Source organism: Apodemus sylvaticus, chromosome 10, assembly GCF_947179515.1.
Source record: "Apodemus sylvaticus chromosome 10, mApoSyl1.1, whole genome shotgun sequence".
Lineage (NCBI taxonomy): Eukaryota > Metazoa > Chordata > Mammalia > Rodentia > Muridae > Apodemus > Apodemus sylvaticus.
The window spans coordinates 56,562,843-56,588,446 of NC_067481.1; the positions used below are offsets into that span (position 1 = coordinate 56,562,843).

The 25,604-nt window shown below is 44.4% G+C and overlaps 1 protein-coding gene across 2 annotated transcripts in view; it reads left to right on the forward strand.

Annotated features, from left to right (window-relative positions):
• Usp43 (ubiquitin specific peptidase 43) overlaps positions 1 to 25,604 on the forward strand; it is a 63,512-nt gene that overhangs the window by 4,603 nt on the left and 33,305 nt on the right. For both annotated transcript variants that reach the window (XM_052197048.1, XM_052197049.1), the window contains exons 2-6: positions 4,611 to 4,742; positions 13,163 to 13,266; positions 19,470 to 19,562; positions 21,037 to 21,172; positions 25,017 to 25,152. In XM_052197048.1, coding sequence (XP_052053008.1) covers positions 4,611 to 4,742; positions 13,163 to 13,266; positions 19,470 to 19,562; positions 21,037 to 21,172; positions 25,017 to 25,152 — 601 coding nt within the window. The remainder of the gene's footprint in view (positions 1 to 4,610; positions 4,743 to 13,162; positions 13,267 to 19,469; positions 19,563 to 21,036; positions 21,173 to 25,016; positions 25,153 to 25,604) is intronic.

The following is a 25,604-nucleotide window of genomic DNA, read 5'->3' on the forward strand; positions in this document are numbered from 1 at the left end:
TCATTTGCTTTTTCTTTACTTTTTGAGACAGGGTCTTACTGTGTAGCCTTGGATGGTCTAGAACTGGTCTGTCTCAGCCTCCTGAGTGTTGAGAGGAAACGTGGGTATCAGTTGACCTCGCACCTTCTTTTCCTTTTAAATCAACTGCTATTATTATTGTCGTTGTTATTTTGTTTTGTTTTGAGACAGGGTTTCTCTGTGCAGTCCTGGCTATCCTGGAGCTAGCTCTGTAGACCAGGCTGGCCTCCAGCTCACAGAGACCTGCCTGCCCCTGTCTTCCGAGTACTGGGAGGTACCACCACACCACATAATTATTATTAATTTTATTTACAATCTACATGGATGATTTCTTTCCAAATGGTAATGCCAGGTTTCAGATATACATTTAAGAAATCTCCCAAAGGAGATTGGGTGTTGTCTCACTAGTCTACTTGTCCCAGCTTTATGAAGTTTTACAATTGACAAGAAAATTTTCTGTGTCATAATGTATAATACAATGCTTTGGGGTAAGTACATAGGGTAATATAGTTAATTCTGAATAATTACATACCTACCAATATTGTCTCTACTTAACCCTTTTTAGAGATAAGAACACTCAAGATTAATTCTTTTCTCAGCCCAAGTCTGTAGGACGGTTGTTCTCAGTCTGTGGTTCAAGACCCACTGGGGGTGGTAGCAAAGGACCATCTCACAGGGCTCACCTAAGGCCGTGGGAAAATCAGATATTTATATTAAGATTGGTAAGAGTATCCAAATTACAGTTATTAAGTAGCAACAAGAATAATTTTATGGTTTGGGATCCACACAGCATGAAGAACTGTGTTAAAAGGGCACAGCGTCAGGAACGTTGAGACGGCTGCTCTAAGACCTCATCTTTGTTGTGGAGGCCCGGCTCTGTAAAGGCTGCCTCTGATTTACTGACTTGTTGGAAAAACCTTTTCCATTAGGAGTGAGGGGGAAATGCTTCCGGTGTTTCTTGTCTAGTCTATTCTTGGAACCGTCTCCTCCATTGTTTGTGTATCCTTTCTGCTTTGTTCAATTTGCTTTCCTGTGTTGACAAAGTCTCTACAAATATTTTATACAAATTGTTTCTTTTTTCCTATCCCAATGCTAGAAACCTTAGATTTGTTCATGTCATGTCTTTTTGCAAAAATCGTGTGTTTTTGTTTAGTTTTGTTTTTTTTACTGAGTCTTACTGTGCAGCCCTGGCTGGTCTGGACTCAGGGTCTTCCTGTCTTAGTCTCCTTCTTGCTGGGATTGCAGGCATGAACCACCACACCCAGATACATCCTATGTGTCTAGATGTGTGTTCTGTTTTACGGTCTCCTAGCTTCTCTATGGTTATAATAAGGGTTTCAGCCATCTGGAATTTCTAAGGCTTATGTGCTTAAAATCAAATTTAGATAGACAGCAACATACTAGAGGCATTTCCTTTTATTTATTTTATTTATTTTTTTTATTGATTTGTTAGAGAGAGGTCTCAAATATCCCAGGCTGGTCTTCAGCTCACTAAGAGGACAATGACCTTGAACTTATGATGTTCCTATAGGAGTGTACCTTTCTTGAAACAAAGATTCATTCTTTGTTTTCTTTTTGGTGGTACTAAGGATTGAAGTCAGGGCCTCTCACACATGAGAGAAGTGCTTTACTAGTGAACTGTATCCCCAGTTTCTTCACTTTTGTTTTGATAGTTGTGGATAAAACAGTAGGAGAAGAAATGGAAATAGTAAAAATTATTGGACAAAAAAAGGTAGCTAGAACTATTAACTAACTAGAAGAAATATGTTGAAAATCACCAATGTTTGGGAGAGAAGGTATATATACTCACATAAACACACATACACACACACACACTTACATATATACACACACATATACATACACACATATGCACACACAGGTACTCTCTTACACACTCATAAACTCACATACACACACACTCTCTCACACATATACACATACTCTCACATACACTCTCACACATACACTCTCATAGACACACACTCACACTCTCTCATCCCTCCACACTTTTATACACACACTCAAATACACATAAACCCATACTTACACACATACTTTCTCTCACACACATGCACGCACATACACACATACTCTCATACACATTCTCTCTCACGCACACATATATACACACCTACTCTCACACACTTACATATATACACACACATACACACTCACATTCTCTCTCACTCTCCCCATTCTCACATAAACACACACATAAACTCACACATATCACATACTTTGTCTCTCACACATATATACACACTCACACACATACTCTCTCACACACGCTCTCATACGCATACACACATATACGCACATACTCTTACACACTCACATACTCATGTTCTCTGTCTGTCTGTCTGTCTGTCTTTCTCTCTCTCTCTCTCTCTCACACACACACACACACACACACACACACACACGCACACACACACACACACATGCACACGCATACGCACACATTCACATACACATTCACACAGAAGGCCTAGCAATGTTGTACTGTGGATAAACGTCCCAAATGTCACTGATCAACTTTGAGTATTTTGCTCCAGTCTAGCCTCATGGTGCTGGGATCCAACCTTGGGCTTACACAGAGTGGGCAAGCTCTCCACATTTAGCCCCTAACCCCTAGTTTGTTTGTTTGTTTGTCTGTTTGCTTGTTTGTTTTTAGAAAAAGATCTTGCTATATAGCCTAGGCTAGCTTGAAACTTAAGATCATCCTGCCTCAGCCTTCAGGGTACTGGGTACAGGTGTGATGAACCACAGTTTTCTTGACAATAATTTTGGTCCATAGAAATATTCTTGCTTGTATCTCTCTTAGAGTTGCGTTCTTCAAAGTGGAATTACTATATAGATGCAGAGAGACTTCAATTTTTTAAATTTGATTTTTTTGTCATTAACTGTGGGGGAATATGTATACCCATGCATGGGGAGGTATGCACCCCTGTGTAAGTGGGTGCCAATCTTCCACAGCACGTGTATGGGATTAAAGGACAATTTGCAGGTTCTCTTCTTCCACAGTGCCCTCTGGGACTGAACACTTGCTCAGGCTGTTGTACTTGTCACCAAGTGCATTTTCCTGCTGAGCGAGCTCCCCGGTCCTGCATAGTTTTGTTAAAAGTCCTATCTTATTTGTCTTCTTGGAGTTGTCAAATTCTTTGTGAGGCTTTGGTTGTGAGGTAGCCAGGCTAAGAGCAAGAGAATTCCCAATGAACCGAAGGGGACAGAACTTGTATGGGAGGTAGACAAAAGTGCTGATGTAGTCCATAGAAACCAGAAAGTATGTCTGGGGCATCAGAGTGGCTTTTTTTTTTTTTTTTTTTAACCTGGAGCTTTGAAACAGGGAAGAGGTAGACATGATGGCTTAATCCTGGTGCTAGGGAGGTGGGGACAGGAGGGTCATCCTTGACTTCATAGTTTGAGGTCTGGGTTACAGGCCTATAGATCTTGATGAGGGTGAGGAAGGAGAGGAGAGGAGGTGGGAGAGAGACAGAGAGTAGAGAAGATGTGAGTTTGACACGTGAGCAGTGAAGGAATTTGAACAATTTTGTGCTGAGTAGTAGGTGAAGGAAGGGTTTGCAACATCAGCTGGGCTGCAGGAAGACTGGTCTGATTTTTCTGTACCCAGAGGGCCGGGGAGGAAGGGGCGTGGTATCTACTTAGATATCAGCTGATCTCATCTAGGTGAGCAGAAGTCATTAGAACCCAACAGTGTAGGTTGATACTTTGAGGTAGGGGAGAAGCAGAGGCATGGGGTGGGGGAGCAAATTCAATCCTAGGCTGCTCCTGGGAGGGAGCTTCCTAGAAATGACAACAATGCTAAGACAAAGAGTAGGGTTTTAGAGATTTGGAATTGAGGGGCTGCCTACACAGACACTTAGGGGAAGACCCTAAAGGGAGTCATCAGAATGAAGACCCACGGCCAGCATTTTGATGAAGGTACTGCACACATTGTCCTTTAGGAAGTCAATCTTGCTCTCAGAGTGGTCATTACCAAAGAATGGAAGCCTTGAGAATCAATGCAGTCAGCCTAGGAGAGTGGTTTTCTGTGAGGAGACTTTGAGAGAGAGTGAGGAGAGTGATGGAGCAAAGGTCAGGGGTCAGGGATCCCAGTGAGCAAAGGGCAAGAACTTCAGGGAGGACAGGGGAGGACACTAGGAAGGTATTAGCAAAGGGACTGAGAGATAGCTTGGTGAAGTGTTTGCCTTGTGAGTCTGAAGACCTGAGTTTAGATCTCCAGCACACCCCCCCCCCACACACACACATACACACACAGACACACACACAGACACACACACACACAGATACATGGGTGGACATAGACACTCACACAGAGACACTTAGCTCTCCCTCACTGTGGGGGGGGGGCACACACACACACAGACAGACACACTGTTCTATAGAGATAGTTTCATGGGCTTTCAGGGTCTGGAGCACCTTGTATTCAGAGGACCCATACCTATTCCTACCCATGGTGTCATCTCAGGTCAAGGCTGAATGATGACCACCTTGGTAGCATGATGCTTATAGATCTTCATTTGTTTGTGTCAAGGCCCAAGGTGACTTTTGTCTTTGTTTCCTTTCAGAACGCTGTCTCTAAGTATGGCTCCCAGTTTCAAGGCAATTCCCAGCACGATGCCCTGGAATTCCTGCTCTGGCTCCTGGACCGTGTCCACGAGGACTTGGAGGGCTCAGCTCACGGGCTGGTATCTGAGCAGGTTAGTCACTCTCTAATCTGCGTGTGCGTTGATCTTCCTTTTCCCTTGGGTATTCACTCAACTCTTTAGATTCCTGTATATTCCAGTCACTGTGTATACCTTGTCTTCCCTGATCCCAATGATAACTAACTGTGAATAGGATTCTATTGTGGCTCATAATTTTAAAAACCGTTCTTTTTGTTTGTTTGTATATATGCAGGTGCAAATGTGCATGTCAGAGATCAATGCCAGGTGTCTTCCTAGATCTGTTTTTTGTTGTTGTTTTTTTTTGTTTGTTTGTTTTTGTTTTTGTTTTTTTTTAAAGACGGGCTCTTTCGATATTCTAGGAGTTTGCTGACTTGGCTAAACTGGCTGGGCAGCAAGCCCTAGGGATGCTCTGGTCCCTCCTGCCCCTGTGTGGAGACTGCAGGTGCACACTGCCAAGCCTGGCTCCTACTTGGGAGCTTGAAATCACATTCTTATGTTTACATGGCTGGCACCTTTCAAACTGAGCCACACCCCTCCTCCATCCCCCAAAATATTTTCCTTAAGTTTTTCTCCACCCTTTTCTATACATTTGTCTGGGTGCCTGTTAGTCATTCTTTGTTATTTTTAGACAGTCCACATTCAACCAACTCAATTATTGCTTTCTCAGTGCATCTCTCAGAGCAATGGTTTCTGTTTTCCTTAAGACATGGGTGGGCAATTTCTGATTTTGATGAGCCAGCACCCACCCTCCCCCCCCTGACCTTTGAGACAAAGAAAGCATTGTAATACTGTGGGTTTGCTTCTGTTGTTGTTGGCTTTGTTTTGTTTTGTTTGAACGGAGTCTTACTATATAGCTCAGACTGGAACCTGTGCCAATCCTTCTAGATGACTCAGTCTCTGGAGTGTTGGGGATTACACCTTGGCCATATAGACCAAGCTGGTTTTTTAAAGTCAAGCCTACCCCTGCCTCCAACTTCCCTAAGTGATGGAATGACAGTTGTTTGTCACCACATTCAGCCACACTGAGGTACTTTGCAAAAGTCTTGGTTGATTGGCATGCCAGTTGTGCTCATTATTGCTTTCCTAAATAAAGATCAATAACCAATAATGGCTGCTTTACTGTCATCTCTGTTGCTCATGAACAGTAAGTCAGTTAGAGTCAGCTGGCCCTGAGTGTGCACCTCTCGCACCTTGGTAAGTAGCCAGTAAGGAACACATTTTTGGTGCATCTCACAGGCATTCAGGCCCAGCTTCCAGGTCTGCGTCATCAGCTTCTTGTTTCTTTCCCTTCCTCATAGTACTGAGACTCGAACCTCACCCCCAGGCCTGATAGGTAAGTGTGGTCTACCTTGAAGCTACATCCTCAGTCCTTTTTGGTTTTTTTGTATCTGGACACCTGATTCCCATCTCTCTCATGAGTCTAGTAACAGCAGCAACAAAACAATAAACTCCTTGAGCAGCCAGACTGGATGGCACATGTCTGTAATCCTAGCACAAACAGTTAAAGAGGGGCCAGTCGTGCGGTCGGAGACTTGTGTCAGTGGTTGAGAGTCAATACTGCTCTACCAGCGGACAAGACTTTGGTTCCCTGTAACCACACAGGCAGCTCATAAATGTCTGTAAATCCGCTTCAAGGGATCTGTCCCCTCCTTCTGGCCTCTGGCTACCTGCACATATGTGCATAAATGAACACACACACACACACACACACACGCACACGCACACAGAGACAGACAGACAGACAGACAGACAGACAGACAGACAGACATAGGCGCATAACTAAAGTTAATCTTAAAGGGGAGGATTTAGTTAGGATTCTAGTTTAAGAGACTCTGGCTTGAAAGCCTGTTTTCTTGTTTTAAAAGCAATCACTCCAAATGACTGGAGGGCACCAGCCAACAAAACCAGTGATCACCCAACAAAGCTCCAGGCGGAAGCCAGGTATGGTGAGCAGTCTTTAACCCAGAGCCAGGTAGATCCCTGTGAGTTGAAGGCCAGTCTGGTCTACCTATTGAATTTTACGATAATCAGGGCTACACAATGAGACCCTGTCATTAAAATAAACAAACAAACAAACAAAAAACAGGGTACTACTGCACACCAACATGGTGGTGCTTCCTCTGGGTTGGGAGAGAATGGATGATTTTACTTTTATTTGTGGTCATTTTTTCTACAAATCTTATTCATATCTCTGTATTTTTATGTGATAGAAAGTTAATTTCCTCTGACTTAAGGAAAGAGCATTTGTTGTTGTTTTATAACCTGCAAATCTGGTTGAAGCAGCTTTGGGTGGGACTGAATCCAAGATTCCAGGTGATGTCACCATATCTTTGACTCCATCTCTTCTTTCTCTTTCTGACTCTGCCCACGTGGTAGCAAGAAAAGCTTCTGCATTGCTCATGGAGTCTCCAGAGGCTGGCATGGCAGAGCAAACCCTGATGGCGTGCTCATTCCTAGGCATGTAGTCAGAGGAATACAGTAAGCAGCCTGATTGGATATCCCAGAGTCACATCCCTGTAGGGGAATCACAGGCTAAGGAAGGCTTTTACAGAGTCAGAGTTAATTGCTGGCTCAAAGAATACATCACTGGGTAGATACGTGTTTTCTACTTCTGTGCCTTCTGTAAATTCCAAGAACACATTTTGAAAAGTGAAATGTGTATATGTACATACACACACACACACACACAAACATACACACACACAGATGATACCATTTACTCAATGTTCTGTATTGTATATCTACTTTGACAATTTCCATAACTTATTATTACCTGGTATATAGTTGACTTGTGTGTCATAGCATTAGCATTGTCTTTCTTGCTAGGGACAGTCAGGGACAGTCCTGACTTGCACTAAACCTTCATGCAAATGTTGGCAAATATTCCCTGAGGTAAGGACCCAAATCACTCTCTAGTTGAGAAGCTTTGCTCTAAAACCTTTGTCCCCTATGCCTATGTGTCTCCTTCAAACTGGTCTTTGAGTCATTTGAGTTTGTTTAAGTCATGAGGGCCCGCCCATCATTCTTCATGACTTCAAGATACAGGAAAAGTGGCCATGATTGAAAGTTAGTCTTCTAACTTCCTTCCTCCCTCCCTCCCTCCCTCCCTCCCTCCCTCCCTCCCTCCCTTCCTTCCTTCCTTCCTTCCTTCTTTCCTTCCTTCCTTCCTTCTCTCCTTTTCCATCTCCCTTCTCTCTAGGTATGGACCCCCGGCACTTGTGCTTGCTGGGCAGGTGTTTATCCCTTGAGTGACACCTCCGGCCCCCAGTTTCCAATATTGTCCTCTATGGAATTCTCCATTCTGAAGCCAGGTCTCTTCAGGAAGGGAACAAAGCAATGTCATCTCCTGCTTGCCTTGCTCTGGTGGCTTCCTACCAAGTAGGAACCAAAATCATCCCTCACTGGGCCACTCAGCCTGATTCCATGATTCCTTTCCCCCTCACTCCGTTTCCTCATCTTACCTAAGCTTTCTTTCCTCCATGGAACAGGTGCGGTAGGAGCAGAGCATCCCCCTAGGTAAGGTCTACTCGGCCTCACTCTGACCCAGCAACACCAGCAATGTCTCTTTTTCCATCCTTCTGAAGCTGCTTTTTTGAAGGAGGGCTGCCTTGAGTCTGGGCTGTGTGTGTCTTGGAGGCAGCAGGCAGAGCCTTGTGGTTACTTAGCAGGAAAACTTTATTTTCCCTTTCAACAAAGAAAGCTCCTGCCCTCTGTGTACCTGGAGTGATTTCTTTCCCTTTGAAGTTATTTCTGTGCTGAGGACATAGGAAAACCATACAGTGAGATTCATTTGTAACTGGAATAGAAAACGTAAGGGCTGCTCTCTTTTCCATTACTTTAATGATTCTCAAATACGTCCATCCTGCAAGGGCTGTATTTTCACTGCCCTCCAAACACTGACACGTAAACAATCTTTTTGATAGTTTTCTAGAAATTGCTACTTTTGCAGAATAAAGGTGGGAATGAGTCTGGGGAGAGAAACAGCAGCCAATGTGTATTAAGTACGTACTGTGTGCCAGGTAAGAGTCCTTCCTCTCTCCCACTCTTCCTCCTTCCTTTCTGAGTCAGGGTTTCCTCCAGTAACTTATCCTGGCCTCAGACTCACACTGTAGCCCAGGCTGGACTCAAAATTCAAACTGTAGCCTAAGCTGCCTTTCAACACAGCGATCGATCTTCCAGGCTCAGCCTCCCAAGTGCTGGGATTACAGAAGTGAAGCTATGTTTTTGATGTGTACCTCCCCTCCTGATTTTCACCATAGTTCCATGCTGAGAAGATGTGGATGCCTTGTAAGCATTCAACGAAGCTTTGAGAGCTATCAAGTTTTGCTTGCCTAGCAGACTGGACTCATGCTCCTCTGGCCTCATAGTCCATGTTTTGTGAATGACTTCCTTCTGCCTCTCTTCATGTTTTGTTTAGGATTTTCTTTCCACACTCCATCCCTTGGTGACCCCATCCACAGTCATCTTTATATAGAAACCCTCAGTATCGTGTAAGTTCCTGTATACAACTGGCAGTGCCCTAGGAGGAGAATGTAGATGACCAGCTGGGGAGAAGCACACAGGATTAAACAGAACACTTGTCTAGAATTAGATAGCTCTGGGCAAAAAAAAAAAAAAAAAAAAAGCATCGGTGGCAAGAGCTGCTAGCTTTCTTGCCTAATCTTGACGACTACAATCAGTGTTTCAAGCTTGGTCACTTTGCCCATGACTTGTACCCTGGCAGGACATCTTGGTGCAGTTGGGTCATGGACCTGTCTCTTAGTAGGAAATTAAGCTTTTCCTGCGGAGACATCAACAAATGTCTCTTTACCCCAGAGAAGTCTCCAATGACAGACCAAAGTGGCCACTTCATCCAAATCTTGCTTGATGAACCAATGAATTGATTGGCCTTACCCACAGGAACATGGGTGAGGGGCTTCTTAGAGCTTTATACATGACTTGAGAATAGCTATATCCCTAAAAGGTCCCATCCCAGTGTGAGTGGTGACCTCCTAAAGCTACACACATGAGTTCTCCTACTCTCAGTACCTTCCAGCTTCTCTGTACTCTAAAACCCCCTGAGACTCCTTGAGCTGGGCTGGGATTACTGACAGCTGACAGGCACAGGGAGAGTTTCTAGAGTCTCAGGTGAGGGTCAAAGATCTTCCTAGGTCCTCTCTATGAGGGAGCAGCAGCAAGCTGGGGTTGTGGAAGGTCTCATTTGGGTAACACAGCTGTGCTCTGCTGAGAAGACAATAGTCCACAGATTCCACCCAGGGATTAGACTCAAGGTCTCAAGAAGGGTAAATCCTGAGCAGAACAACCCAATGTCCACACCTAGTGCAAGTTCACCCCAGCCTCTCGCAAACACCTGCCGCTCTACTGCTGTGTCTGGCTGTTGAGCCACCCAACACAGGCTGTTGAACTTGGCCTGTCCTTCCCAAGCCCCATTTACTTTGACTGCTGGAGTCGACTGGGTTTATTCTTTCCTTTCCTGTTCCTGGTTCTGCTGAACTAAGAGACCTTACACAGGTGTCTTGAGTCACCCTCCCATCTCTTTTCACCATCATGGCTTCCACGCAGGTCACCTGCTTGTACTTGACACTTCATGATGTCCTTCTTTACCTGGGAATGGCTGTTGAGTTAAAAAAAAAAATCTCTGTAAGCATAGAACTACCACACTGGTTTAAAAAAAAAGACACTATTAGATATCTCCAATATGTTATACATACAACCTGTGCAGTACTCAGTATGTGCAAAGCTAAGTTAGTTAGTCTGTCTGTCTGTCTGTCTATCTATCTATCTATCTATCTATCTATCTATGATGGCTACTTTTATGTCATTTTGATACAAAAGAGTCATCTGAGAGGAGAGAACCTCAACTGAGAAGTTGCCTCTATAAGATCAGGCTTTGGGTAAACCTATAGGATATTTTCTTAATTAATGATTGATGGGAAAGGGCCCAGCCCATGATGATTGGTACCGCTCCTGGGATAGTGGTCCTGGGTGCTATAAGAAAGCAGGCTGTAAAAACCACAAGGAGCAAGCCAGTTAACAACACTCCTCCATGGTCTCTGCATCAGCTCCTGCTTCCAGGTTACTACCTAGTTTGAGTTTCTACTTTGGCTTCCCTCAGTGTTCTTGGGATATGTAAGACAAATAAACCATTTCCTCCCCAACTTGCTTTTGGTCATGGTATTTCACCACAGCAGTAATGACCCTGACTAAGGCACTATCTATAAATGATTCTTTAACTTCTCAAAACATGTCTGCTGTCAGTTGGGCGCTATCATGATTCCCATGTTAGAATTAGGGACCTGTTCATACACTGGAAATGTAGTTCCCACACTTGTCTGTTAATGGCATTTAGCAGTGCTGGGAATGGATCCTGTGGCCTCACACACACTAGGAAAGCGACTTCCTACCACTCAGCTCCAGCCTCGACTCTGTTACTGCATTTGCAAATAGGTCGGTGCTTTGGAAGGTAATTGAGACAGTTGAAATCACGAGAGTAGTGTGTGTGTCCAGAGTGGGATTGTTAGCTTCATAAGATGTGGAAGAGTTGATTTTTCTCTCTGTTGTGAACTCAGAGGCCCTTGCCAGCTTCTGAGAAGATATACCATCTTTCTATCCCAAAGAACCATGAGCTAGATCAGTTTTTCTTAGTTCATTGTAATTTCTGAGTTTCCTCCAGCATAGTGGTGCAGGCCTGAAAACCAGAAGTCTTAAAGTTGGCCTTGGGTCAAGAGTAAGTTTGAGGCCAACTGGAGCTACACAAGACTCTGCCTCAACCTTCCTATCCCACTAGCTGAGATCCTGTCTCAACAAATAAAGAAACAAACAAGAAAAACCCAAACAACAATAATAAAAATCAAGTAAGAATAAATTATTCAGTTTGGGGTATTTTTATTATAGCAACAGAAAATGGACTAAGGTAAAACCTACAGAGCAAGTATTTATTTAACTGTTAATCTGTTTAACAACCAGAGAACTCACACACACTCCCTGCCTAGCTCCACCCTGGCACCTCTTCGGTGCCTATGTCCTACTGGGGCTTTGCATACATCCACAACAGGTATCAATTGTCTACAGGGAAAGTGTTGACAGGTGCTTACAGTGATTAGAAAAGTTGACTATATTAGTCACTTGTGTTATCCCTGTTAGAAAATACCCAGCAGAAACAATTTAGGAGAACAAAAACTCTGCTCATGGTGACACAGAAATGGATAATGTGTTCAAGGCTCCCAAATGCCACAAATTGGTCTGGGAGATAGATACTCAAAAAGCACAGACACATGCACGGTGTTTCATTATAGCTTTGTATTGGGGATGCTTTGGAAAGTATGCCTAGCTAGAGATGTAGCTCAGTGGTAGAGTGCTTACCTAGTGTGTGTGAGGCCCTGGGTGTAATTCCCAGAATGCCAGAGAAGGAGAACAGGTCTAAAATTACTCCTTAGGGTAGTGAGGATAAAACACATTGAGAAATTGAGATGCAATGCTGTCAGGAACATTGTAGATCTAGCCTTGTATAGATGCTCAGATATTTACTAAACAGCGTTGCATTATGAGTTTCTGTGCGTGGAATGGCGCCCTGGACAACCATCAGTGTGTGTTTTTGTGTAGCAGGGACTTCATAAGTAATTATGTCCCCTGTGTGGTGTGGAGTGGGCAGAAAGTAACGATAACTGGAAAACCTGGGAAGCTAGAGCAGCTCATACTGGGAGTAGCAGCCTTTCAGGGAAGACAGTGGATTCCGCAGTAGGCCAGAACCTTGAGGGAAGAAAGGGGAAAGACGACCTAGAAAGATATATTTACAATGCAGCGATTTGGAACTGCTGTTTACAGATGTGATTAAGAAAGCTGAATTAGGGTAATTAACTTGGATTATCCAGTGGGTCTCTTAGCACAATATTGAATGTTGTTATAACAGGCAGAGGGAGTTTAGAGACCACAGAGGACAAAACAGTGTAAACACAGAGCAGAGAGCATTTTTGAAGATGCGGAACCAGAGGACAATATGGTGTGGCCACAAGGCAAGCAATTCCAGCAGCAGCCAACTGAATGGAGAGGAAACTAGGAGAAGATTGCTGCCCAGAACCTGGAGGCGGTGGCACCTGTCAACACTTTCCTGTAGACAGTTGATACCTGTCGTGGATGTATCCGAAGCCCCAGCAGACATAGGCACTGAAGAACGGTGACATCAACCCCAGGGTGGAGTCGGGCAGGGAGTGTGTGTGAGTTCTCCCTATGGTCACCCTGGAGTTCTGCGTTCCGCACAGGTGCCTACCCTTTCTCAAGGGTTTGGGCAAACGGAAGATTGAAAGAGTAATGGTGAACCAGTCTAGAAAATCTCGGCTCCGTAGGGCGCAGGGAGGGATGATATGGGCATTAGAGGCAGTGGGCTCTGTGGCCTGGAAGCAGCCCTGTGACAAGTGGATAGGATGTCATTTGATCTCTTCCCTGTTCCTTTGCAGCTGCCTCCAGAATCGAGTAAGATCTCAGAGGACCTCCGGCCGTCTGCAGCCCCTCCCTCCTTAGGGCCCAGCTTTGTGCAGAGCCACTTTCAAGCCCAGTACAGGTAAGATGGTGGTGCGCTTCGAGTGTAGTTCCCAGGAGTTTTGCACCAAGGCCACCTGTATCTCATTGTCCTCGACCCTGCACAACCAAACAACAAAACACTCAAGTTCCCTTCCCTTTCCTGCCCCAGCCCCAGTTAATCACTCCCCTGTTGTCTCCAACCTTGAGGTTTTCTTCTTTTGCTTCTTGGCTTCTTGGAATGGCCTTCTGCCCTGCTTTAGGAGTGGCTAGAGGGTGGTTCTGTAGAGCAGGGATATGGTGGCCAGGATGAACCATCCTGCAGACACAATGAAGCTGGGAAGATTCTTCCTGTTTGCTTGGCATGGCCAGAGCGTTCAGCTCAACATGGTGTATATAAAAATCTTCACATGGCCTTTGACTTCAAGAATCATGCACTGTGGGTATTCCTACATGAGAATATAAATATTCATAAGAATCATGTTTAGTGAAAATACCTGCATCAGCAAGACTTCAAAGAGGAGACTGTAGCTCCAGACCGTTTGGCCACATGTGTCCTTTTATGAGTTTTGGTAGCTGAATAGGGTCAAATGGGTGGGAGCATACTCAACGAAGATGAGGCAGGAATGAGCACAAGGGTCAAGATTTAAAGGAAACCATTGGATGCAGAAAACCTCCCTTATGTGAGATGCCCACATATGTATGTTTCTAACATCAGGTTTAGATTCCACGTTTTAAAGGCTGGAGCAAAACCAAAATTGAACATGTAAGTGGTATGCTGTTTTGACATTTGTCAAAAATACAATGTGACAATATACAACGTCATGTTACATATATGTATCCTCAAATGTTCATTATTAGTTTTTGGTGAAATCTTAAAAATCCTCTTTTGTAGCTTTTTATTTATTGCATAACATTCAGTCATCGCTAATCACTCCACCCGTGTGCTTGAACAGACGACGCGTTTCTGCCTGTGGGTTGGCCCTGTTGGTTGGCATTTCCCCATCCACCATCCCCTCGCCCTGGTCTCTGGTAATTGCCGTTCTACTCTTAACTCCCGTGAGAGAGTTTTTAGAGTCAATGCGTAACATTTACATATGATTTGATAACACATTTTATATTTTATATTCTATGTGAAAATATTTATACTTATGCTCCACATGAAATATATGTGCTGTCATATATAAGGTAGTATGTAGTTATACATTCATAATAAAATTTGTTGAATAATATAAATTGTATGTATTACATTTATATAATTTATATTACTGCTTTTTGAGGAGTTGGGGATTGACCCAGGATCTCATACATGCTAGGCAAATGTCCTACCACTGAGTGACATTAATAATAAACATTAAATATATTTATATAATATAAATATATGTAGACTTAATATATCCTTAAGTATATTTTATTAATAATCTGTGTGTTATTGTGGGTACTTGTACACGTCTACATGTGTGTGCAGAGGCAGAAGTCAACTTAGGTGGTGTTCCTCAGTTTTCACTGGTTTGGTTCTTTTTGATTTGTGTTTTTGATTTTTAGATGGTATCTGTCATTGGTCTGGGGCTTGCTGGTTAGGCTAGGCTGGCTGGCCGGGGACTCCCAGGATTCTACCTTCTCAATGTCGAGTTTACAAGTGCGTGGCATCTGGCCTTTTTATGTGCATACTGGGACCAAACTCAGTTTCTCATGCTTGTACTGCAAACAGTTTACAGACTGGACTTCTCCCCAGCTCTTGTAATGTTCACCCTTACAAGAGTCTGGGAGGCCAGTGAGGCACGGGGGCTTCTTGCTGGAACTCACAGGAAGTGCGGAAGAACCTCTGCCCTCAGCAGCTCTTTGAAGTCTGAGCCCTGCGTTTGCTAACTGCCCTCTGTTGCTTTCCTATCTCCTGTTTGTTTGCAATTGTCTGTGATCCGTTGGTTGCACAGAGCCAGGCTTTCTTGTTCCTTCAAATGGATTCCAGCGTCGGTCCTTCTGGGTGCCGCCTTAAGCCACATCAGCGGAACTGCTCTCTGGTCCCCTTTCTTCTACTCTGCTGTGTCTCCCCAGAGCTCTTAGCGACTTTCATTTCTTAATTACTTCCCTTCAAGAAGGTGACATTTCATCTTTTAGAATTCCCCAGCTTTCAGCCACGCATTTTCATACTTTCTGGGGGGCTTTTATTTTTTGTGTTTGATCAGGAGAGGTTGACTTAAAACTTCTTTGTTTAAGGATTTACATTATTTTCAGCAATTTTGGAGGGAATGAATACCCCAGTTTCCAGCCACATATTTTCATACTTTATGAGGGACATTTATTCTTTGCGTTTGATTGGGGGGAGGGATTGACTTAAAACTTCTCTGTTTAAGGATTTACATTATTTTCAGCAATTTCGGAGGGAATGAATAAGCAGGGACCGCCATCTTTGAGGATGATTGTTCAGGAGGCCCATGTAGTGTCTGGATGCTTTGCAGCTACTTTCCAGGGGAGCAGAAAATGGTCTGGAGAGGAGCCCAGACTCCGCTCCAGGGAGGGAGGACCATGAGGAAGCTGCTGGAGCTACTGTGGAGTGCTGCATCTTCTCTTTGGTTGCTGAGAGTATTGGGGAGTACAGATCCAAAATGAGCCCAGACTCTGCATGGAAAGTTGTGGGCTTCCACGTGAGGGCTGGGAGTTGAACTGGGGTCCTCTGGAAGAGTCATCTTTCCAGCCCCTATCTTAAATCTTTTCCAGGTATGTGGGTAGGGAGTGATGTTTGACAACAACCCCCCTATTGTTGTCTAACATCCCCCTGCCTCAAACATCTTGAATAATAAGAGGGGACCTAGGGACCTGAGAGATGGGAGACTTAGCATTAGAAATGGCAATCAGGAAGCCCCCTTTTCAGATGGACATTTGAGCCAAGGGGGGAGTGACATGAAGTCTGCCAGTCAAATCACTGGGGATAGGAATTCCAGGAGGGGGAGCCACAGAGACAAGGCACCGAAGTGGGTAACGATCTAAGTGAATTCTAGGGCTGGGAGGGCAAGTTTAAGGAATAGAAAGAACCAGTAGCAATGGCCAAGGCTTGCATCCCAGTACTTGGGAGACTGAGATGGGCATTGCTGAGTTCGAAGTCAGCTAGGGCTATATAGCTAAACAGGCCAGTCTAGGCTACAGAAAAAGACCCCCTCTCTCCAAAACAGACAAACAGAAAACAGACAAGAAGCAGACCAAGCTGGGTCAGTGGCAACAGTGCAATGAGGTGGGGCTGGGTGGTGGGCAGGGCCTGGTGTGGGAGAATTTCAGTGGGAGAATTCGTTTCAGTGGGAGGGGCACAGGAAGAGCGTTTTTATTTAAGCATTATTGGTGGATAGCTTTTGGGAAAATTGAGGGTGGTTTAAAGTGTATGCTAGGTTCCTGACTTTAGGTGGGGAGGGTGGGTCTTCAGGGCTGGGCTTCTCAGGAAGTGATATTTGAGTTGGTTGAGTGCTAAGGACCTACAGTGCCCTTCCAGTAAATTTCTCATCTATAGGGACATGAGAGGTGTTTGTGCTGGTGACAGCTGAGAATACCGCTTTGAGCCAGAGAGCCTGTCATATAGACAAAGTGTCATCAGGGAGCCTACGCAAGGAAGGGCTTTTGAGGTATGAGAGGTGATTTCCTGTACTGGGATGCCTGGGGGCAGCTCCAGGACGATGTATTGAATTGTCATAATTTGTGTGTTTTCATGGGGAGTATGGATGCTGTCAGTCTCCTTTAGGAAACGGGTGATGGGTAATTGTGGGTTCTCTTCTATCTCCTCATTTCTTTTGAGGTATTGAGGGCTAAACCCAGGACTTCCATGTCTGTTTTGGAGCCCACTGGTCATATTTTATCTGTCACCATTCCAATTTCTGAGAAACAGGTGTATTTTTCATCTTTTCTGTAGTTTAACTTAGGAACAAGTTATCTTTGTTATCTATGTTGTTATCTATTTATGTTATCTTTGTTCTTTACAAAATAAGAATGGGGTTATAGTTCAGACATGCTTGGAATGGCAAGGTCATATTCTTGAATCATTTGGATATGATACAAGTCTATGAAGTTTGATACAATACAATTCTATGGGTTCAGTTCTCACTACCATAAGATACATATACATACATACAGACAGACAATTAGCCAATTATTTAGAAAATTTTTATTTATTTTTCACAAATCACACATCTTGCTACATGAAATAATTTCAGGTCTAATATAAGGTCATATTGGGGCAGGAAATGTGGCTTAGAGGTTATGAGCACTTACTGCTCTTACAGAGGATGCGTTTTGAGCCCAGAACCTGCAAACTCCTTTAACTCCTGTTCCAAAGGATCCATCTTCCCCTTTTGGACTCTGCAGGCCACTGCATATGCTCACCTGCACAGGCACACGTAAGTAAATTTAAAGAAAAGAAATCAAAGCCATATTCTTGAGCCAGTTTGATACAATGCAACTCTATGAAAGAAAAGGCTAAAACACACCTGCTTTTGCTTTTTGGAGGCTAAAAGAAGGAAAGTATGAAGTGGGGATTGGAAAGTTTTCCAAACACAAGAGTATATCCTGTGACTTGGTGCCTACCTCTGCGCACAGTGATTTGGAGGGATGGGATCATCTGAAGAGAAGCTGAGGGAACCCCACAAATGCTGTGGTCAGCGAATTGCTGCGTGACACACTGCTTTTTATCAAAACACTACATTGGTTCTCTCAGGTCAATGTTAAACAGAAAAGACTGGGCAGTGGGGTGGGGTGCAGTGTAGACAGTAGACCTAGCATCCCTGAGGCCCTGTGCCCCAACACTACCACCAGTACAATAAGCCACGGAACAAAAGACCACTGGGGACTGTTTTCTAAATCACTACCAACTTTATAGTAACTTGTATCCACTTAGATAGCTTGTATCCCTATTATAACCATTAGGTAACTTGTATCTCCAAGATCTGGCAAGGAGCAGACACCTCAGATGAATCTCTAGGTTCATCTTCTTGCTATGTTGTTGTTTTTGTTGTTGTTGTTGTTGTTGTTGTTATCTTTGAGACAGAATCTTGCTATATAGCCTATGGTGGCCTGGAACTTTCCATCCTTCTACCTCAGCCTCCTGGGTGCTAGAATTACAGTTATGAGATACCACATCTGGCTCTTGCTAGAGTCCCTCTCCTACATCATTGATATAGAATCTATGGCAGGAAAACCTGGAAGTCTGGACCTTTAAAAATCTGTCTGTGGGCTATGCTAGTGAGATGGTTCAGAGGGTAAAGGCACTTGTTGCCAAACCTGAAGACCTAAGTTCTGTGCTAGAACACACATGATGGAAGGAAAAGACTGACTCCCAAAGACTGTTCTGACCCTATATACGAACTGTGGCATGTCCTCCCACCCTCCCTATCACAAACAAGCATAAATCAAATAGCCACTTCAAAAAAGTGATTCGTGTGTTTTGGGGCCTCAGGGAAACGAAGAATCAAAAATAAAAAGACCCCCGAGACCTCTTTGGCTTGAAAATTGATGTGTGGGTTTCTTCCCCCATCCTTGATATACTGAGACATGAGACTAAACTCCTCCCTCTCCTCCCTTCGAAAGGGAAGAGTCCTGAAACATAGAATCAACTGTTTCACTTTACAAGTTATCCATTTAGTTTGTTGTTTGACACAAGGTTCCCTCTGTTGCCCCTCACACTTCTGGGCTCAGGTGTCCTTCCTGCCTCAGCGCCTGCACCAAGCTCAACGATCCATTTCAATGTCCGACCCAGGGGCGTGTATGCTCTCAGTGCTGGGCAGCCACCCAGCTCCTGGCTCCTGAACACTTCTATTATCCATTTCTATTAAAGAGAAATCCTGCTACCCAGTAAGTAGTCACCTTCCACTTCCTTCGCCCCCAGCTTCTAGAAACCACCGATCTGTAATGCGTCTCTTTGGCGTTTCCTATTCTAGATATCTAAGTAGAATGATACAATAGGTCTGGGTATTTCTTGGTACTTGACATAATATTTTCAAGGTATCGGGACTGTTTCTTTTAGTGGTTGAGTAGTATTCCACACTGTGGATGTCCCACATTTTATCTATTAAATGTTCCTTATCTATTGCTGGGTAGTCTTGTGCAGGACTGCAGGAGCACTCACATGAAAGTGAGCACGGAACACCTGTGTTTGGTTCTGCGTGGAACTGCCGGGAAGGCAGTGCTACCCTCATTCTGCGGAGATCGTTGAGGGCTCTCGAGCTGCTTAAGTGTAATGATGGTTTATCTCTGCTCTTGCCTTCACAGGTCTTCCTTGACTTGTCCTCACTGCCTGAAGCAAAGCAACACCTTCGACCCCTTCCTGTGTGTGTCCCTTCCCATCCCCTTGCGCCAGACGAGGTACGTGAATGTCCTGAGTGTTGTGACATGCCCACTGTACGTGACCCCTCTTTCCTCTTTTCTGAGAAACTTCTGTTTCTGGATCTGCCATTTTTCACTTAGCATTTCTCTAAGATTGGTTGTAAAGCCAGGCAACACTCAGTTAATGGGCAATTAAGGAGGAAGGAGTGTGCATTCTTCAGCTGATGAACGGGATGCTTGAGTGTGTCCATGCTGAGTCCACAGTGTCCCAACTTAGGACTCTGGCCCACTCAGGAGCTGGCACAGCCCCGCTTCAGTCAGACAAGGGTTTCTGATGCTACATGCTCTTCCTTGCCATATCTCAAAGTCCTGTTCCTTCTTTATAAAGGCATGGGAAATGTTTCTTTCCTGCCTTTCCTATTTACTTATTTATAGACAGAGACTCATTCTATAGCCCATCCCTCTGCCTTGCCCTCCCAAGGGCTGTGTCTGTAGGCATGAGCTACCACCCTTGATTACAGGGAGATTATTTCATGAAGGAGGAAAGAAAGAGAAAGGAAAAAGGCTTGTTTGGTACAGGTGAGGGAGAAATCGGCGTTGGGGTGAGAGAGCAGTGGGCTGCAGTGTCTAAAAGCAAGGCACCAGCAGTGCAGCCTCTTTCCCAGAATCCCATCTTGCCATCAACACAGCTGGCCTGGCCTGTGTCCTGGAAGGTGACTGCGGGAGCTGGCGCAGACCTGTAGGTGGCGGTGTTTCTTCCTTGTGTTCTCGTCTGTTCAGTCCTGTCTCCTCCCTTCCTATCCACATCTATCTGCATGTTGAGGATGCAGCAGAACATGGAACTTCTTCAAGGCTGCACATGACAGCCTTCTGCTCAGAACTGCTGTGCTATCTGTGTCATGAGCATAACTGTCGTCTTATATACAGTAACATGGGTCATACCACCATTGATAGAATCAAAATGGAGGCTGTGATTGAGGCGTCTCCATAGCACAGTGGTTAAAGCAGTGACCCTGGGGCAGACTTCCTAGGTTCTAATCCCAGCTTGTGACTTGGCTAATTACCACAGCTCAGCAGCCACTGTCCCTCAGGAGTGGTCTCTGGGGACTGTGAGGGGAAGTGAAAGCAGAGACTGAAAGGGAAATTTTCATTAGGAAAAAAGTGACCAGTAGGGTTGATTTCTTCTAAAATAAGCAGCTTGGCTGTTTTGTTTTACAAAATGTAGAATTTTATTTGTTCATTTCTTTTAAATATTGTCTGTTTAATTGTTACCATCATAGGATCAGAGGGATCGGGGATCTATATAGTGTGGTTTCCACTCAAAATCCTATTATGTTCAACCCTCTGGAAAAGAAAGATTTGGCTCTCTCCTGCCGCCTAGCAGCTGGGCACCTAAAGTACAGGGGCCCAACTAGCTCACTGTGTTTGGGCTCAGCCTGTCCCCATGGTCCCTGGTGTTGGTGACCATTCCCTTCAGTACTTTAAGAATTTTGGCTCCCTTTCTGTCTTCCAGATTCTTGAGTGTCACTTTGGCTTTCTTCTCTAAGAGCCAGCGGTTCCTGCGTGTTGGCCTGGCTGTGCCGATCCTCAGCACAGTGGCGGCCTTGAGGAAGATGGTGGCAGAGGAAGGAGGCGTCCCTGCAGAGGAGGTGTGCTGGGACGGCCGGGGTGGCTGGGTTCTGGCCATCGGATGACAGAATGCTGACTGGGCCAGCTGCCCAAGCTAATATGTGGCTCCCAGATGACTCCAGCATGACTCATTGGCTTCTATTTGATTAGTTGTCCCTTGGTGTCTGTGGTGGCCTGGCCTTGACTTCTCCCTGCATTATTACTCAGGGTGACCACAAAGAGACACTTTGCAGTTCAGAAGGTGATGGTAATTGTGATCCAAGAGCAGCTAACTAGTCATGTTTACTAAGTGTGGGCACTGTCCTATGGTGGTTTTCTCCGTTTCTCCCTTCTTTTCTCTCTCCCTCCCTCCCTCCCAAATAAGGTCTCGGTACATGATTCTGACTGGCCTGGTACCCCTATATATATTCCAGGGTAGCCTTAAGTTCCTAGCCATCCTTCTGCCTCAGCCTCTCCAGTGTTGAGATTTTAGGCATGTGTCACTGTGATCAGCTTATCTCATGAGTTAATCCTGTCCACTCTTGTACAAAAAGATATTCAGAGATCTTCATCTTGGAAGTGAGGAAAAGCATTCTGAAAGGTTAAGTGAATTGTCCAAGGTCACACAAGCAAGGAGGTGGCTAAGCTGGGATTGGAACACATGTGGTTTTCTGCTTTTTCACTCCTGAGAGTATCGGCGGGGTGCTAAAAGGGTGCTCAGTGAGATGCGGACATTGAAGGTTTGTGACAAGAGAGGAGATGGAGAAGGCGGAAAACTGTCTTGCTGTCTTAAGACTGCCTCCTTTGTAGCCCAAGCTGGATTTGACCACATGACCTTACTGCTGGGGGGGGGGGCTCTGCTTGTACCACCAAACATGACTTTATTTTATTTATTTATCTATTTATTATTTTTGGAGACAGCATCTCATTCTGTGGCTTAGAAAGCATGTACCACAAAACCTGTCTTTGTTTTATGTATTTAGTTATTTTTTTGAGTTAGGATCTTCTCACACTGTAGATTAGACTGGCTCTGGAACTGACTCTGGAGCCCAGGCTGGTCTCACACTCACCGTAATTCATGGTAAACCTCCTGAGTGCTGGGGTTCCACGTGTGAGTTGCTTGATTTTGCTTCCTAAGGAGTCCTGGTGAAGAATTGGCTTTACTCTGCCCAGAGGACCCCTGTGACATGTTGGGATCAAAGTGATACAGTGACAAGCAGTGTGGCAAGATGAGAGGCTAAGTGAGTTTCCTAATTGCCATGACCAAATACAGAGACAACAGGCAGCGGCAGGGAGGGGGGGTTCATTTTGGCTTTGAGGGCTACATTGTAGCCTAATATGCTGGGGGGGGGGGTGGGCATGGGTGAGGCAGCTGGCTACACTTCCACCTGCAGCCTGCAGTCAGGGAAACATAGCGAGATGAAGCTGGTGCCCAGCCTGCCTTCTTTGCATTCCGTCCAGCCCTGGCCCATGGGCTGGTGCTGCTCACATTCATGGTGGGTCTTCATCTTCAGTGAAACCTTTCTAGAAGTGTGCCCAGGGGCACTTGCCGCTGTGTTCCACAGTGATCCTAACTGCAGTCAGTTGACAGTAAAGACAACATCACAGAGGGGCCCTGAGGGGGGTTCTAGCTGTGACTTGGCTGCTCTCCAGCCCTCTGACTTGGGCCTTGCAAGTGATTCAGCCTTCTGTTTCTTTAACTATAAAATGGAAAATTTATGTTTCTCAGGTAACCCAGTAGAACCTTTTAAAACTAAGGAAACAAAAATATGTGTAAGTTTTTTTTTGGTTAGGTACATTATAACACACATACAACAAAATATGTACATCTTAAGGTTGTGGTCTTATCTGTATATTTGTCTAATCAATTGCCCTGGTTACCAAGGTTGTCAGTCTACCAGCTCCCTCCTACCCCTATGGTAACTCATGGCCTCCATTTCTACCTGGAGGATTTTTGTGGAATTCTCACACAGGGGAAAATAATGCATATTTTTCTTGTAATGATGCTTGCCTTCAGGCCTGATGTCCCGAGTTCATGGTAGAAAGAGGGAACTAAGTCTAGAAAGTGGTCATCTGACTTCTAAACACATGCCGTGGTTTGCACATGCCAGGCCCCCACCCTCATAACATAAACATAAATATAAATGAACTCTTAAGTGTTCTAGGGAACTGTGTGTGAGCAGCGGGGAAGAGCACAACATTTGGGAGACATGACAGTAGTGGAAGATGGAAAGGGCCACTCTGATAGAGGCAGAGGCTAAGTAGCCACAGGACTGCCAGGAATCCGGAGTGTCCGATGCCTTTGTGAGGGGCACAGACCCCACATGGTGTCAGGACAGGATAGACAGTCTGATTAGAATGGAACACCCCTCTTGATGTTTTGATTTCTTTGATTGACATGTTTGTCTATGGTAATGGAAGCACCTGGGTGCATTTATTCTATGTCTTGTGACTTAGGATTCATATATTAATTTATTTTAATTTTTACTAAAAGCTGGTGGGAAAAATGATTAAAGTCTAATGTTAAATCTTCTCAAAGCAACACAAAGATCTTGGTTCAGTGCTTCAATTTTCTTACATCTTTTTTATTTAGATATTATTATAGATAGTAGCCAGGTATTGTTGGCTCACGCCTATAATCCAGCATCTGAGAGGCTGAGGTAAGTGGATTGCTACAGATTCCAGGCCAGGCCAGCCAGGGACAGGTACTGAGAACTTATCTCCGCCTTGACCCTGACACAAAATGTTACTGTAGAGAGTTAATAGTAGACATTATTCCAGACTATAATATCCACCCCACCCTACTCCACACACACTTGTAGTTAAACATGGTTTCATGATGTTATGGTGAATGGCCAGTGATGAGTGACCAGTGAAGTTTGAATTTAATATTTACGTAATTAGAAATATTAACTACTACTTTCTTTGGTTCATTTCCTTTCTACAACTCAAAATTTTCTTCTGGTTCACACTTTTTTTTTGTTTTGTTTTTTGTTTTTTGTTTTTGTTTTTTGTTTTTTGTTTTTGTTTTTGTTTTTTGAGACAGGGTTTCTCTGTATAGCCCTGGCTGTCCTGGAACTCACTCTGTAGACCAGGCTGGCCTCAAACTAAGAAATCCACCTGCCTCTGCCTCCCAAGTGCTGGGATTAGAGGCCTGTGGCACCATTGCCTGGCTTGCTTTTCTTTTCTCTCTCTTTTTACAAGAGAACTTCCCAGCTGCTGTCCTCAAATGGTCGCTGTGAGAGCTGTGTATCGAGATGCTGGATTGGTTTCCAGGGAAGCCAGGTCTCTTTCCTGTAGTGTAACCATCTTCTTGTGTTCCATGAACATGTTTTCCAGTCTTGACATGAGAGAAAAATTAGTAACACCACTTTGAACCCCTCTTAATGCAGCACTGTTCATGGAAGTCAGTTTTTATTTATCTAGAGTGTTTTATCCTGTTTGTGCTATGGTAGGTTAGTTAGGTATAAAAGTTTAGATTTTTTTTTTAAAAATTTTTGTGTGGTTGCAGTTAAAAATGTCTGTAGTTAATCAAATTATTTTGTTTGCTATATTTTGTGATTTAAAATATGTAGACACCTGGAAGGAAAGGAGAAATAAGTTTTAAGACTGAGTTGTTTATTTTTTAATGTTATGTTTATTTTGTGTGAATGTTTATTTTGTGTGTGTGTGTGTGTGTGTGCGTGTGTGAATGCACATGTATGGAGTCCAGAGGACAGCTTGTAGGAATCAGTTTTCTCCTTCCATCCTGAGCGTTCCAAGGATCAAACTTAGGTCATCAGGCTTGGCAGCAAGCTCCTTTCCCCACTGAGCCATCTCGCCGGCCCTGTTTTTGAATTCTTATCTAGTGGGTTCTTTTTGAGAACACGATCCTTCTCATCTCAGGTGATCTTGGTTGAACTGTATCCCAATGGATTCCAGCGGTCATTCTTTGATGAAGAGGACCTGAATACCATTGCAGAGGGTGACAATGTGTATGCTTTCCAAGTCCCTCCCTCACCTGGTCAGGGGACACTCTCAGGTACAGTAGTGCCTTACGTAAGTTGTTTGGAACAGCATGAGTGAGTGTGAAAGGAGTCTTCTCAGGGTGCTGCGGCAGAAAGCCTTTAATGATTGCAATTGCTAGGCTCATTTCCTCTGTAACTTGCCTGCAAATGATTGAGATTAAAAATCTCAGTGAGTATTAGAATTACCCCGAGGGATACTTCTGGGCTCAGAGTTTCAGATTCGGAAGGCCTGAGGGGAAGCGTGAGAGCCTGCATGTCAATCGTGGTCCTGGAGGTGCTGATGCTGCAGGTCCAGGAAACACATGCTGAGAACTGTTGCTTAGCAGGAGGTGCTGCTGTCATCTTTGGTTCAGGACTGTTACAATTCACAGACCATGTCTGGAGTCAAATTTCTACCTGTTGAGCTGTAGACGGGCAAAGATATTAAGAAGTATATTAATCTCTGGCAGGTAAACGTGGTCTTTTT